Source organism: Bombina bombina, chromosome 4 (assembly GCF_027579735.1).
Source record: "Bombina bombina isolate aBomBom1 chromosome 4, aBomBom1.pri, whole genome shotgun sequence".
Taxonomy (NCBI): domain Eukaryota; kingdom Metazoa; phylum Chordata; class Amphibia; order Anura; family Bombinatoridae; genus Bombina; species Bombina bombina.
In genome coordinates this window covers 674,836,773-674,853,807 of record NC_069502.1, presented here as the reverse complement: position 1 = coordinate 674,853,807, position 17,035 = coordinate 674,836,773, and the positions used below count along the sequence as shown (strand labels likewise).

Genomic DNA, 17,035 nt, shown 5'->3' with positions numbered 1-17,035 from the left:
GTGTCTCAAGAGTATGGTAGAAATTAATTTATTTATAGAGTCCTGATATAGAGGAGTATAATACCCGGACATCCTGGGTCAAACCAGTCCCCCTGCTTCAGAGGTAACATGCTGATCGTGTACTCCAACATTCCCAATTTCGCACACGTTCCATGGGTACAGGCGCTCCACTGAAAACATCACAATGCTCCTACACATCCAGATTAGAGGTAGCAACAGGCAAAATCCGCCATGCTGTTCAGGCCTCTAGGTGAGAATGTATCCAATGAAAAAATCCATCTTGCTTCCAGTTTTAGTAAAGCTTTAGCTCTATCTCCCCCTCGCTTCAAAGGCGGTAGATGGTCGATTAACATAGTCCGTAGTGATATATGGTGGCCTGCTTTCACAAAGTGCCTCGCCGCGGGCTGATCAGAATCACCCTTGTTTATGGCCTGTCTAATGGCTGATTTGTGATTGACTAGGCACTCCCCGAAGGTAGTGGTCGTTTTTCCAAAATAACACAGAGAACATGGGCAGATTATCATATAAATCACATATTCAGAGAGGCAGGTCAGTCCATGTTTGATCTGATATAGCTTATTCGTGTGTGGATGATGAAATGTTCTGCCTGTAATCAGACTATTGCAAGTCACGCAGTTTCCACAATGAAAGCATTCCTTTGTACCTCTGGGCAACCATGTCTCTTTACGGTAACAATGGACTGGATCAGAAGATCTCGTAGATTTTTAGATCTCTTATATACCATTCGAGGAGGTGGCATATCACCAAAGGGAAGACTATTATCCATTGCTATAATAGGCCAGTTATCCTTGAGTGCTGCCGTCACCTACCTAGTTGCTGGAGTATAGGTTGTGATGAAATTTATTCGGGTATCAGGAGCATCATCAGATCTTCTGATGGTGGTGTGTGCCTATGTCAGGTCTTTTGCTTTATTACATTGTTGGAAAATAAGAGAATGTGGGTACCCTCTGTTCAGGAATTTCATAGACATTTCATCAAGTTGTAATATTTTCCGGGTATTATTGGTGTTGTTACGCACCACCCGCAGGAGCTGAGAAGAACTGACCCCATCTTTCTGAAAACGGGGATGAAAACTGCTATAATGCAAAATGGAGTTTTTGTCGGTCTGTTGACTAAATAAAGTAGTATGTAGTTGACATCCCTCAGCTGTAAAGTCCTTGTGTATCTCAAGATCAAGAAAATTAACCATTTTTGTATCACTCTCTATCTTAAATCTAATGGTAGAGTCTAGTGAATTCAAGGCATCAAACCAAACCATCAATGAGTCAGAAGTACTCCTCCAGATTAAAATCACAACATCAATATAACGGTGGTAAAAACGAATAGATGTGTGTGTGTGTGGAAAAGAAGATATTCAATTATTCGTACATTGCCATATAAATATTGGTGTATGCAGGGGCCATACTCGACCCCATAGCCGTTCCCAGGGTTTGCAGAAAAAAAGTTTCTTCAAAACAAAAAAAAATTCTTCTCCAGACACAACTCTAATAACTGAACAATAAAGTCAATAGGAAGTCCGTTATATTGTTGGTTGTTAAAAAGTATCCAACGTACCATATCAATACCATGTCAGTGGGGAATTACAGTATACAAACTTACCACATCCATGGTAATGAGTAAATCCGACTCAGGGATGTCAGTGAGTAGACTGTACAACTAGTTGCAAAAAGTGGTCTATAAATTCTGCTAGAGGCTGAAGCAAAGAGCCCCGTGCAGAAACTATAGGACGTCCAAGTGGATGGGGCAAAGACTTGTGGATCTTTGGCAATAGATATAAAACAGGACAAATAGATTTGTCAACTAGTGGCTGTTTCATCAGGCTGAAACAGTCACTGGTTGGCTGAGAAACGCGTTGCTAGTTTTTATTTATTTTAAATAAAGTAAATTTTTTACTTACCACCTGCTGCCGTACATTTTATTATCTTATCTACCATTTGGCACTTTGACCGCTGGGAAGTTCCTGCCACACAGGGGTCAGTCTACTGGGTGACTGTTTGATCCAAGTTTGCCTCCAATGCACCAAGGGAGGTGCTCTACTAAATGTGAGTGCAATTCTATTACATCTTATCTCATGTATTCAAACAATACTAGGCCATATTGGCTCTCTTCTGTTTACATCATTTACAGATTGCTGAACACACACCGGAGGTCAGTCTGCTAGGTGACTGTTCTGATCCCAGCTCGCTCCTTTTGCACCATTAGGGGTGCTGCACCAATGTGAGTGTATCTACCACATAATATTTGTCATTCACTCAAACAATATTGGGCCATGTGACGCTTCTGTCTTCTTATGTTGTCTACAGATTATTGATCCGGGATCGTGGCCTTGATCCTCGTACAGATAGCTGCCGTGACCCTCATATCATCCACTGCATTTGGTTACTATTTTATCTATCTCAATCATCCTTTGATGGGACTTTACTATTATTAACATATGTATTATCTATATTGTATCTGCTGATTTTTCTACACTTGATTGTATTTAGATAACTACATCCAACCGTCATTGTTATATACTTTGTATGCTCTGTAGCACATACATTTTGTATTATCAATTAGTTGTGGCTGACCAAGGGTGCCCCCTATATATAATTTACTATATAATTTACTATATCTATTAAGTATAGTCTTTCAGAATTGATTAACTCAACTGATTAAATAAGAAAACTGAATATTAATGTAAAGAGCATAAATCATATTAACAAAACTGTTTCAATATTGTGGGATCCTTCACTAGGGTTCAATGTAAAAAGACCCTCTTAGGTTACCCCTGGACCCTCTCTTGCCATTATCCTGACTCTGTTTGTTCAGCTTAGCCTCCCATCTCCTCTGGACAGGGTGTGGTCATTGTGCCAGTGTGTCAGTGTGGCTCCTCTTGTCCTGTCTGCTTGTGTCCCCTCGTCCCCCCTTTTGTGGGTGAGTGTGCATTTTATGGAAAACTCTTAACTCCACCACAACTGATAATATTAGGTTCACATAAATGATTGGCTAACACTAATTACAGATTAATTAACATTTTTGTTAATAAGCTAAGATTTAGCAGTCAAAATATTTTTCTCTCGGAAGATGGCACTCGTAACTAAGCTATAAATGACAAATATGTATTTTGGAAATATGTTCTGAAAAATAAGTCAGTATCTCTGTTTGACCATTAACTAAGGTTAAACCATTACTTATTTTTATAGAGATGTACTAGACCCATGTATGAATAACATGGGAATATTTGTGGATATTTATACCAGTAATATAATGATAGGAATCATGCAGCTATGTTAGGGACCTTGACTAACATAATAACTAAATATTAATTAATTTGTTAAAGTAAAAAAACTTTACCGTAAGCAATTATATACTGACAAGCAACACTAATTATTAGCTACATATTAATACTGATTAATAATATATGTGAATGTGTACCTGAATATCGGCTAGATTATGAGTTTTGCGTTATGAGTGAAAAAGCAGCGTTATGGGTTATAACGCTGCTTTTTCACTACCGCTGCTATTACGAGTCTTGTTACAAAAGCTGTACCGCACACTTTTTTGGCAGTAACGCAAATTAACTTACGCAATTTGCGTAAAAGTCTTTTTTCAATGGGACTTCCATAGGGCCGCTATTACAAGCTTTTTCAGGGAGGCCAAAAAGTGAACGGTAAAGCCTATCCCGCAAGATTCGTAACGCAATCTAAAGTCAGTAGTTATGAGTTTTACGTTACAAAGCTGTAGCATAAAACTCATAACTAAAGTGCTAAAAAGTACACTAACACCCAAAAACTACCTATTAACCCCTAAACCGAGGCCCTCCCGCATCGCAAACACTATAATAAAATTATTAACCCCTAATCTGCCGCTCCGGACATCACCGCCACTATAATAAACATATTAACCCCTAAACCGCCACACTCCCGCATCACAAACACTAGTTAAATATTATTAACCCCTAATCACTGCCACCTACCTACATTTATTAACCCCTAATCTGTCACTCCCAACGTCGCCGCCACTATACTAAATGTATTAACCCCTAAACCTAAGTCTAACCCTAACACCCCCTAACTTAAATATAATCCAAAAAAAATCTAAATAAAACCTTCTATTAATAACTAAATAATTCCAATTTAAAACTAAATACTTACCTCTAAAATAAACCCTAAGCTAGCTACAATATAACTAATAGTTACATTGTAGCTAGCTTAGGGTTTATTTTTATTTTTCAGGCAAGTTTGTATTTATTTTAACTAGGTAGAATAGTTACTAAATAGTTCTTAACTATTTACTAACTACCTAACTAAAATAAATACAAACTTACCTGTAAAATAAAACCTAACCTGTCTTACACTAACACCTAACCTTACGCTACAATTAAATCAATTACATAAATTAAATACAATTACCTAAATTACAAAAACAAACGCTACATTACACAAAATAAAAAAATAAATTTTAAGATATTTAAACTAATAATACCTAATCTAATAGCCCTATCAAAATAAAAAAAGCCCCCCAAAATAAAAAAAACCTAGCCTAAACAAAACTACCAATAGCCCTTAAAAGGGCCTTTTGCGGGGCATTGCCCCAAATAAATCAGTTTTTTTACCTGTAAAAGAAAAATACAAACAACCCCCCAGCAGTAAAACCCACCACCCACACAACCAACCCCCCAAATAAAAACCTAACTAAAAAAAGCTAAGCTCCCCATTGCCCTGAAAAGGGCATTTGGATGGGCATTGCCCTTAAATGGGCATTTAGCTCTTTTTCAACTGCCCAAACCCCTAATCTAAAAATAAAACGCACCGAATAAACCCTTAAAAAAGCCTAACACTAACCCCCAAAGATCCACTTACAATCATCCTTAACGAAGCCGGGCGAAGTCTTCATCCAAGCGGCAAGAAGTCCTCAACGAAGCCGGCAGAAGTGGTCCTCCAGACAGGCAGAAGTCTTCATACAGACGGCATCTTCTATCTTCATCCATCCGGCCCAGAGCGGCTCCATCTTCAAGACATCCGGCGCAGAGCATCCTCTTAAATCGAAGTCTTCTTCCCGAATGAAGTTTCCTTTAAATTACGTCATCCAAGATGGCGTCCCTTGAATTCCGATTGGCTGATAGAATTCTATCAGCCAATCGTAATAAAAGGTGAGAAAATCCTATTGGCTTATGCAATCAGCCAATAGGATTGAGCTTCAATCCTATTGGCTGATCCAATCAGCCAATAGGATTGCGCTTGCATTCTATTGGCTGTTCCAATCCAATTAGTTCTACTATATTAACACCTTAATGACCACCAACATACTCTGTACATCAGTGGACGTTCAGATGCATGCATACTTGTACCGGACATAGCACAGGTCTGGCCAATATCGTAAGTGAAGCATGCAATTCTAGCACAGCTTCATCACTGTATGTGAAACTGCGCTAATAAAACCCTTAACAACCACAGACGTACAGGGTACGTCTGGAGTTGAGGGGTTCAGCAAAAATTGATATAGACATAAAGGCTTCAAAATGTGTGGGGGTCTACTTTTAAATAATTAAACCTTTAGTTTATTATATACACTGCACAATTATATATGCTAATTAGCATGGCTGGTATTTTTTCCCAAGAAAATTGGAAACCCCAGAGATAATCACATCTGCCCATGATCCAGTGGCTCAGCTTTGGCTTTGAGAATATTGTCTGACCTAAACTATTACAGTTCATGTCATTATAATAATCTATTCCCAACATGTAAACACTTAAAAAAACAAGGTTTTTAATGCTCAAATAACATAACAAAATGTTAAATTAACAGTTATGGTGTAATGTGATGTCTGGTTGTCATAGTGACAGCCCTAGTGGAGTGGCTTATGTGATGCAGCAATGATGTCACAAAACCTACTGACAACACAAAGCCTCCACCCTCATAACTTCTGCACACGTTACTGCAGTTGCCAGACTAATCCAGCTAAGCTTCAGAAATCACTGACAGGTAAATATTATTTTTTCTAATATCTATATTTCTAATATCTTTATTATACAGCCAGCACATTACAGTATAGCTAGTGCTTTATAGCTACAGCTCTGTGGATGTGCTAATGTGAAGAACAGTGATGACCTCCAACACAATGCAAATGGCACCCGGAGTGAGCTGCAGTTATGAGCATCAATTACAACAGGTTGTGTTACCATGCTCACCCCAACTCACTAACTAAATAATACTAAGTCATATTTATACACAATGTAAAATAATACAGATACATGACATAAGCAATAGCCTACTTTTCTAGGTTCCTAAGAGCACCAGTACTTTGAGGCATAACATTAGCTTTTTTGCATTATAAACTATGCATAATAATGATCAATGCTATCTTGATAGCTTTATTGGAAAAAAAGAACATATAAAATGTTCAAAATAATTATATCATTATTCTTAATATATATTATAAGTGTTATAGCCTTTCTATGCTTCCTCTACACATCTTTATAAGACTTGCAGCTGCCATTAAAGCTTTAAACCAATGCTGACAAGAATTACTGTATCATTAGCCTGCAAACTCTCTAATGCAAGGACTCCTGGTAAAATGCCTAGAATATAAACCCCATGTCATGGGTCTGCAATTTATTCTTCACCCTGCAAACTCACTGGGGCTGGGACCCCCATTAAACACTGTACAGTAAGGTACAGTGTCTGAGACAGCTGTTTCATCTTCCTGACCTGGTAATAAAATGCTTATATGAAAACTGGCGATCTGAAATAAATTTAGCTCAAAATGATGCACATCTGGCCAACAGTATGGCCAAGGCTGAAATACTCTATGGCGGTGACAAGTACAGAGGGACAAATGCTATGTTACGTGCTGATGGCAGTCTTCCTTCAGTGATTCCCATCATTTTACTAAACTGTTAGTCTCCTGAGATAAGTGCTTTTGAATGTAACATGATATTGTAAGCTCCGTGAGCAATGTATTTCATTTTTTCACTAGATTGTAAGCTCCTTGGAGCAAACTCTGCATTTACAGATGTTTAGTGAGACTGGATAATTTCTCACACTTCCATTACATTTTTCCTGTACTATCCCATCTTGCTTTAATTGAATTTGTTTCTGTATTTTTAAACTTTACCATATTTGAAAGACTTATTGATATCTGATACACAAATCATCTCTCTGATACAAGCGGTAGATTTCTCATATGGCGGACGGACATGATTCGCTGTAGCAAATCATGTTCGCCCGACATTGCTAAATGCCGACAGCATACGCTGTCAGCATTTAACATTGCACAAGCATTTCTGGTGAAATACTTGTGCAATACTGCCCCCTGCACATTCGCGGCCAATCAGCCGCTAACAGGGGGTGTCAATCATCCCAATCGTATCTGATCGGGATGATTGCAGTCCACCACCTCAGAGGTGGTGGAGAAGTTAAGGAGCAGCGGTCTTACGACCAATGCTTCTTAAGTTAAGTTTCTGGTGAGCCGGAAACTTCTGCGGTAGATTGCAGCATCCGCTGCTTGATAAATCTACCCCTAGAACTTGAATGATAACACTAACAATAAAACATAATTATACTGAGCTTATAATACTATAACTTTATTAGACCTCAATTACAGGTAAATTAATGGAAACTCTTTTAAAGGAAAAACTTGTATCTTTCCTTCAGACAAACAACTTAGAAGACAAAGGACAGCAATGCTTCTTAAGTTAAGTTTCTGGTGAGCCGGAAACTTCTGCGGTAGATTGCAGCATCCGCTGCTTGATAAATCTACCCCTAGAACTTGAATGATAACACTAACAATAAAACATAATTATACTGAGCTTATAATACTATAACTTTATTAGACCTCAATTACAGGTAAATTAATGGAAACTCTTTTAAAGGAAAAACTTGTATCTTTCCTTCAGACAAACAACTTAGAAGACAAAGGACAGCATGGTTTCACTTCTGGAAGAACATGCCAGACTAAGCTAATTGATTTCTTTGACCATGTACCTAGAATAATAGACCAGGGAGGAGCCGTAGATGTTGCATATCTAGACTTTAGCAAAGCATTTGACACCGTCCCACACAACAAACTTATTCACAAAATGTATTGCCTTGGAATAGATGCTAAGATTGTTAAGTGGGTAGAATGCTGGCTTAAAGATAGATGACAGAGGGTTACAATTAATGGAGTACATTCAAACGAGGCATCAGTTACTAGTGGTGTTCCCCAAGGGTCAGTTCTTGGGCCTGTTTTGTTTAACATGTTCATAAGTGATATTGGAAGTGGGCTTAAGGGGAAGGTTTACTTGTTTGCTGATGATACAAAAATTTGTAACAGGGCAGATGTTCCAGGAGGAGTTGATCATATGAACTGTGATATTAAACTAGAGGACTGGTCAAATAAATGGGATCTGAAATTTAGTATTACCAAGAGCAAAATTATGCATATAGGATCCAAAAACCTTAAGGCCAATTATAGTCTCAATGGTACATTACTGACTGTAATTAAAGAAGAAAGGGACTTGGGAATTATTATTTCAGATGATTTAAAATGTGGTACACAATGCAGCAGTGCAGCCAGCAAAGCCAGTCAAATGCTTGGTTGCATTGGAAGAGGTTTTAGTAGCAGAAATAGCAAGGTTCTTATGCCACTTTACAGATTATTAGTTAGACCAAATATGGAATACTGTGTACAGTTCTGGAGACCATATCTTCAGAAAGATATAAATAAACTAGAAGCTGTCCAAAGGAGGGCTACTAAAATGGTACATGGTCTAAAATATAAAACGTTCAAAGAAAGACTCTATGATCTAAATATGTATAGCTTAGAGGATAGAAGGAAAAGAGGTGACATGATAGAAACCTTCAAATATATGAAGGGACTTAATAAAATAGAAGCTGAAAGCATTTTTTACAAAAAATAAATGCCAAAACAAGGGGTCACAATCTAAAGTTAGAGGGTAGCAGATTCAGGAGAAATTTGAGGAAGAATTTTTTTACAGAAAGGGTGGTGGATTTATGGAATAAACTTCCATTTGAGGTGGTAAACAGAAAGACTGTAAAGGAATTTAAAAATGCCTGGGACATGCATAAGGCTATCCTAAGGAAAAAGTAACATGTAATATGGGTAGACTTGATGGGCCTTTTTGGTTCTTATCTACCGTCAAATTCGATGTTTCTATATTTCTATAAATCAAACCGGATGGCTGAAATCCACTTTCATGGCACACACCTGTATAATCCGAAATGGTAAGCTAATTATACCATTAGATATTAGCCACTTATTAATACATTTACATTTATACCATCAATTGCAATGCCTTAGAGCAGGGGCACTAATAATACCGCTAGTTACATTGTAGCTAGCGTAGGGTTTATTTTTATTTTACAGGCAAGTTTGTATTTATTTTAACTAGGTAGGATAGTTACTAAATAGTTATTAACTATTTAATAACTACCTAGCTAAAATAAATACAAATTGACCTGTAAAATAAAACCTAACCTAAGTTACACTAACACCTAACACTACACTACAATTAAATAAATTACAGCAATTAAATACAATTAACTAAATTATATACAATTATCTAAAGTACAAAAAAAAAAACACTAAATTACAGAAAATAAAAAAAAATTATCAGATATTTAAACTAATTACACCTAATCTAATAGCCCTATAAAAATAAAAAAGCCCCCCCCCCCCAAGATTAAAAAACCCTACCCTAAACTAAACTACCAATAGCCCTTTATAGGGCCTTTTGCGGGGCATTTCCCCAAAGTAATCAGCTCTTTTACCTATAATAAAAAATACAAACAACCCCCCCAACAGTAAAACCCACCACCTATACAACAAATCCCCCAAATAAAATACTAACTAAAAAAACCTAAGCTCCCCGTTGCCCTGAAAAGGGCATTTGGATGGGCATTGCCCTTAAAAGGGCAGTTAGCTCTTTTACGGCCCAAAGCCCTAACCTAAAAATAAAACCCACCCAATACACCCTTAAAAAACCTAACACTAACCCCCTGAAGATCGACTTACCAGGAGACGTCTTCATCCAAGCTGGGTGAAGTGGTCCTTCAGACGAGCAGAAGTCTTCATCCAAGCCGGGCAGAAGTGGTCCTCCAGACGGGTAGAAATCTTCATCCAGACGGCATCTTCTATCTTCATCCATCCGGCGCGGAGCGGTTCCATCATCAAGACATCCGACACGGAGCATCCTCTTCTGCCGACGACTACCCGACGAATGAAGATTCCTTTAAGTGACGTCATCCAAGATGGCGTCCCTTAGATTCCGATTGGCTGATCGCATTCTATTGGAACAGCCAATAGAATGCGAGCTCAATCCTATTGGCTGAGTGGATCAGCCAATAGGATTGAACTTCAATCCTATTGGCTGTTTGCATCAGCCAACAGGATTTTTTCTACCTTAATTCCGATTGGCTGATGGAATTCTATCAGCCAATCGGAATCTAAGGGACGCCATCTTGGATGACGTCACTTAAAGGAACTTTCATTCATCGAGCAGTCGTCGGCAGAAGAGGATGCTCCGTGTCGGATGTCTTGAAGATGGACCCGCTCCGCGCCGGATGGATGAAGATAGAAGATGCCGTCTGGATGAAGACTTCTGACGTCTGTAGGACCACTTCTGCCCGGCTTGGATGAAGACTTCTGCCCGTTTGGAAGACCACTTCGCCCGGCTTAGATGAAGACGTCTCCCGGTAAGTCAATCTTCAGGAGGTTAGTGTTGGTTTTTTTAAGGGTGTATTGGGTGGGTTTTATTTTTAGGTTAGGGCTTTGGGCTGCAAAAGAGCTAACTGCCCTTTTAAGGGCAATGCCCATCCAAATGCCCTTTTCAGGGCAATGGGGAGCTTAGGTTTTTTTTAGTTAGTATTTTTTTGGGGGGGTTGGTTGTGTGGGTGGTGGGTTTTACTGTTGGGGGGGGGTTGTTTTTATTTTATTTTTACAGGTAAAAGAGCTGATTACTTTGGGGCAATGCCCCGCAAAAGGTCCTTTTAAGGGCTAATGGTAGTTTAGTTTAGGCTAGGGTTTTTTATTTTGGGGGGGCTTTTTTATTTTGATAGGGCTATTAGATTAGGTGTAATTAGTTTAAATATCTGATAATTTGTTTTTTATTTTCTGTAATTTAGTGGGGGGGTTGTACTTTAGATATTTGTATATAATTTAGTTAATTGTATGTAATTTATTTAATTGTATTTAATTGTAGTGTAGTGTTAGGTGTTATTGTGTCATGTCCCATTCCTCCTTTACTGCCTTATTTCAACAATTCCACCTTTAGTACTGACTACTGACAACCGCCCTGTTAAAAGGACTCCTCCTTCCTTCATTCAGTGCTGGTTTATTGAAGTCTACAGTCGTTACCTCAAGCATCAGCCCTGAAGCATTAGCTTTGTTTGTTTACCTCTTTGATACTTATTTTGCAGTGAGGAACAACGTAACATCTTTTTGGCAGACCAGACTTTCTCTGACATCATCATCTACTGCCTGGTGTCTCCTTACTACCATTACCACCTGGTATTCAGTTCCTTGCAGGATCGCTCTACAGGAACCGCCAGCAATCCTAAACCTCTGTGGTTTCAACTCTTCCTAAACAGCCTGTGCAGCCGGACAGCTGCAGCACCTGGTCTCTGTGAGTAACAGTGTGAACGCAATCACACAAACATACTTTCATTGCTCTATTACATCTGAGTATTGCAGACAGTTTACTTTCCTCACTGCTGTATTACCTACTTGATAACTTTCTCTGTAAACTCCGATCTGCGACCTTAACTGGTATTCTAAAAGCCTTACCTGCTCTGAGCACTCCTTATACAATTGTCCAATCTGCCTATCACTTTTGTGGTTTTATTACTGGTAAACACCACATCTCTCTAAGGCTATATTACACTCAAAAGCAGTAGAACTGTTTATATCGTATAAACAATCTATTCCTTCTGGAACAAATCTAAATTTAAAGGGACATACGTAACAAGTCCAACCCCGCTCCATAGTGAATAAATCCATAGGTCATTACATAATAAACCAGCCAGAAAATATTACAGATAATGGATCCAGGGGATCTTGCTGCACGAGTGCAAAACCTAACCCAGCAAATGGATAATCTCTCCCAAGCATTCAGGGATTTGCAGGGAGATAATCAAAACCTTAGAGCCTGTCTTAGTGAAACCCTCACCGCTAAGGGTTCTGAACCACAGGCATCTCTACCAGAGAAATTCACTGGTGACAGGACCAGTTTTAAGCAATTTAGGAATGCTTGCTTATTATTGTTCGAATTAAGACCTAAAACCTATCCAAATGATAGGACCAAAGTCCTCACTATCCTCTCCTATATGAGAGGTGAACCACAAGCTTGGGCCGACTCACTTTATGAGACCCAAGATCCCATCCTAAATTCCCTAGATGGCTTTATGAATGCCCTCTCCCATCTATATGATGACCCATATCGTCAATTAACAGCTGAGACCAAGCTCAGGGCACTAAAACAGAATAAGCTGCCAGTAGAACATTACATCACCCAGTTCAAGATCTGGGCTAGGGATTCCTTATGGAATGAAATCTCCCTCCGCAACCAGTTCAGGCTAGGTCTTACGGAGGAGATAAAAGACGAACTCTCCAGGACTGGAGTGCCCCAACGTTTAGAAGATTTATATGCCGCTTGCATCTGTATTGACCGACGTATTAGAGAAAGGAAATTAGAGAAGGCTTTGACTACGCACCCTGTACGTAAGCCACCTTCTCCACCACCTTTTCAATCTACTATTACTGACCAGCCCATGGAGATCGGTTTTATTAGGGGTCCTCTCACACCCCAGGAGAAGTCAAGGTGTAGATCCCTGAATCTATGTATGTATTGCGACTCTTCCAACCATATAGTCAAGGACTGCCCTTCACTTTCAAAACAGAAAGACGGTAAGTCTTTCTCTTTTCCGCAATTCTCTCAATTAAAAGGGAAAGTACCTGGGAATATAATGCTACCCTTAATTTTACAGTGGGACCATCACAGTCTCAAGACTGTAGCCATCGTGGACACAGGAGCATGTGGCAATTACATCGATATTGATTTGGTTAAACGCAATAAAATACCTATTATTTCCAAAAGCAATCCACAGCCTCTTAGAGTCATTGATGGTACTAATCTCTCCACAGGGCCAGTAACTCACCACACTGTTCCCATTACACTCACTACCACTCAGGGCCACTCAGAGTCTTTATCTTTCAACATTATTTCTTCTCCTATTTACCCTTTGGTTTTAGGGCTGTCCTGGTTACGTCTCCATGAGCCTCTTATCCATTGGAAGAACCTGTCACTCACTTTTCCTTCCACTTACTGTTCTTCCACTTGTTGTTCTTCTGCTATCCTCTTCGCTGCCATTACACCTAAACTCCCTACAGAGTACACAGAATTTTCTGACGTTTTTGATAAAAAGGTTGCAGACACACGTCCTCCACACAGACCATATGATTGTCCTATTGACCTACTTCCTGGGGTAACTATCCCTTACGGGCACATATACCCACTTTCCAAACCTGAGTTATCCCATCTCAAAACGTACATTGAAGATAGTCTAAAGAAAGGATTTATACGTCCTTCTACATCCCCAGTTGGTGCTGGGATGTTCTTTGTCAAAAACAAGGACGGGTCTCTGCGCCCTATAATCGATTATAGGGAGTTAAATAAGCGCACAAAGAAAAACAGATACCCCCTACCTCTCATTCCAGAGTTGATAGAGAGGTTAAGAGGTGCCAAATATTTCACAAAACTTGATTTAAGAGGTTCCTACAACCTTGTTAGAATAAGGTCCGGGTGACGAATGGCTAACTGCATTCAGGACTCGTTATGGTCTATTCGAGTATACAGTTATGCCTTTCAGTCTGTGTAACGCACCGGCAACATTTCAGTGTTTTATTAATGATATCTTCCGTGATATCTTAGATGCTTTCTTAGTTGTTTATTTAGACGACATCCTCATTTACTCCAGCAATTACACAGAACATATCCAACATGTTAGAACTGTCCTATCCAGGTTACGTACACACAACTTATGTGCCAAGATTGAAAAATGTATATTCCACGCAACCAAGATTTCTTTCCTAGGGTACATCATAAACCAGAATTAAATAAAAATGGATAATAACAAGATTTCCACCATACAACACTGGCCCACACCTAGCAATAAAAAAGAGGTACAGCGTTTCCTCAGATTCACTAATTTCTACAGACGCTTCATTCATAACTTTGCTGCCATATCTAAGCCACTTACTGAACTGACAAAGAACACACCCACATTTAATTGGGATAATACTTGTACAAAAGCATTTAACCACCTCAAGTCTTGTTTTGTCACATCTCCTGTGTTGCAAATCCCAGACACATCAAGCTACCTAGTCCTCAAGGTAGACGCATCCGATTATGCCATTGCATCTATCCTCTCTCAAAGATCGACCCCACAAGACCCACTGCACCCTATATGCTACTTCTCAAGACTTCTAACACCTCCTGAGCTAAACTACCCGGTGGGTGAAAAAGAACTATTAGCTATTAAGTGCTCATTTGATCAGTGGAGACATTTACTTGAAGGGGCCGATCATCCAATTACCATATATATGGACCATAAAAACCTCCAATACCTCCATTCAAGTCGCACATTATCCAGCAGACAGTTACGTTGGCATCTATAGTTCTCTAGGTTCCCATATGTTATCACCTACAGACCCGGTAATAAAAACGGAAAGGCCGACGCTCTTTCAAGAAAGGATCACAGACCCCCCACTGACCTGTTCATTAAGGAAATAATACGCCTTCATGGAATACCCACCACTGTACTAAGCGATAGGGGCAGCCAGCTCACCTCTAGGTTCTGGAAGGCACTGTGCAAAGCTCTACACATGCAACAACTTTTGACCACGTCCTACCATCCGCAAGGCAATGGACAGTGTGAAAGAACCAATCAATGGTTGGAGCAATTTCTACGCTGTTTCTGTTCACACAAGCAAGACTCCTGGATGGACTACCTAAGTCTTGCAGAATTTTCCTACAACAACACCACCAATTCATCCACAGGATTCTCACCATTCTACATTAACTTGGGTCATCATCCTCACTTTCAACCTTTTTCTGCCGCTGATTCCCCTTGTCCCCAAGTGTTTGATTTGGTTAATAACTTAAACCAAACCTACTCAATTATACAAGATAACATTAAAGCCTCTCAGGCTTCCTACAAGAAATACTATGATCTTCGGCACAGACCTCATCCTCCTTACAAAGTTGGCGATAAAGTGTGGCTAGTAACCAAACATCTCAGACTCCCAAATACCTGCAGAAAATTGAATAAACTTTTCATAGGACCTTTTCCAATTGTGGAGATTCGGAATCCCCTAACTGTTAAGCTTGAGTTGCCCCCTGATTTCCGCATCCATCCCACGTTCCATATATCACTCATTAAACCTTGTGTCTCAGACACTCCTGCAACTCAGCACTTACCGCTGACTCCTCAACCTGACCAGGACTATGAGGTCCAGTCCATTTTGGATTCTAGACGCCGCAATGGTGTACTCCAGTATCTAGTGCACTGGCTCGGTTATGATTCTTCAGAGGACTCTTGGGAGCCTGCAACTAACTTGTCTGCCGACCGTCTGGTTTCACTTTTCCATCGCCAGAACCCGAATCGTCCTGCTCCTTGAAACCCCTTTGGTGTTTCCTTTTAGGGGGGAGTATGTCATGTCCCATTCCTCCTTTACTGCCTTATTTCAACAATTCCACCTTTAGTACTGACTACTGACAACCGCCCTGTTAAAAGGACTCCTCCTTCCTTCATTCAGTGCTGGTTTATTGAAGTCTACAGTCGTTACCTCAAGCATCAGCCCTGAAGCATTAGCTTTGTTTGTTTACCTCTTTGATACTTATTTTGCAGTGAGGAACACCGTAACATCTTTGTGGCAGACCGGACTTTCTCTGACATCATCATCTACTGCCTGGCGTCTCCTTACTACCATTACCACCTGGTATTCAGTTCCTTGCAGGATCGCTCTACAGGAACCGCCAGCAATCCTAAACCTCTGCGGTTTCAACTCTTCCTAAACAGCCTGTGCAGCCGGACAGCTGCAGCACCTGGTCTCTGTGAGTAACAGTGTGAACGCAATCACACAAACATACTTCCATTGCTCTATTACATCTGAGTATTGCAGACAGTTTACTTTCCTCACTGCTGTATTACCTACTTGATAACTTTCTCTGTAAACTCCGCTCTGCGACCTTTACTGGTATTCTAAAAGCCTTACCTGCTCTGAGCACTCCTTATACAATCGTCCAATCTGCCTATCACTTTTGTGGTTTTATTACTGGTAAACACCACATCTCTCTAAGGCTATATTACACTCAAAAGCAGTAGAACTGTTTATATCGTATAAACAATCTATTCCTTCTGGAACAAATCTAAATTTAAAGGGACATACGTAACAAGTCCAACCCTGCTCCATAGTGAATAAATCCATAGGTCATTACATATTGTAACTTAGGTTAGCTTTTATTTTACAGGTAAATTTGTATTTATTTTAGCTAGGTAGTTAGTAAATAGTTAATAACTATTTAGTAACTATTCTACATAGTTAAAATAAATACAAACTTGCCTGTAAAATTAAAATAAAACCTAAGCTAGATACACTGTAACTATTAGTTATATTATAGCTAGTTTAGGGTTTATTTTATAGGTAAGTATTTAGTTTTAAATAGGAATAATTTAGTTAATGATAGTAATTTTATTTATATTTATTTAAATTATATTTAAGTTAGGGGGTGTTAGGGTTAGACTTAGGTTTAGGGGTTAATAAATTTAATATAGTGGCGGCAATGTTGGGGATGGCAGATTAGGGGTTAATAAGTATAATGTAGGTGGCGGCGGTGTAGGGGGGGGTAGATTAGGGGTTAATAACATAATGTAGGTGGCGGTGGTATGGGGGGGCAGATTAGGGGTTAATAACATAATGTAGGTGGCGGCGGTGTAGGGGGGGCAGATTAGGGGTTAATAACATAATGTA

General features: G+C 39.4%; 1 protein-coding gene across 1 annotated transcript in view; it reads right to left on the bottom strand.

Annotated features, from left to right (window-relative positions):
* ROS1 (ROS proto-oncogene 1, receptor tyrosine kinase) overlaps positions 1-17,035 on the bottom strand; it is a 474,496-nt gene that overhangs the window by 175,773 nt on the left and 281,688 nt on the right. Inside the window, exon 31 of the mRNA XM_053712162.1 lies at positions 937-1,075. Coding sequence (XP_053568137.1) covers positions 937-1,075 — 139 coding nt within the window. The remainder of the gene's footprint in view (positions 1-936; positions 1,076-17,035) is intronic.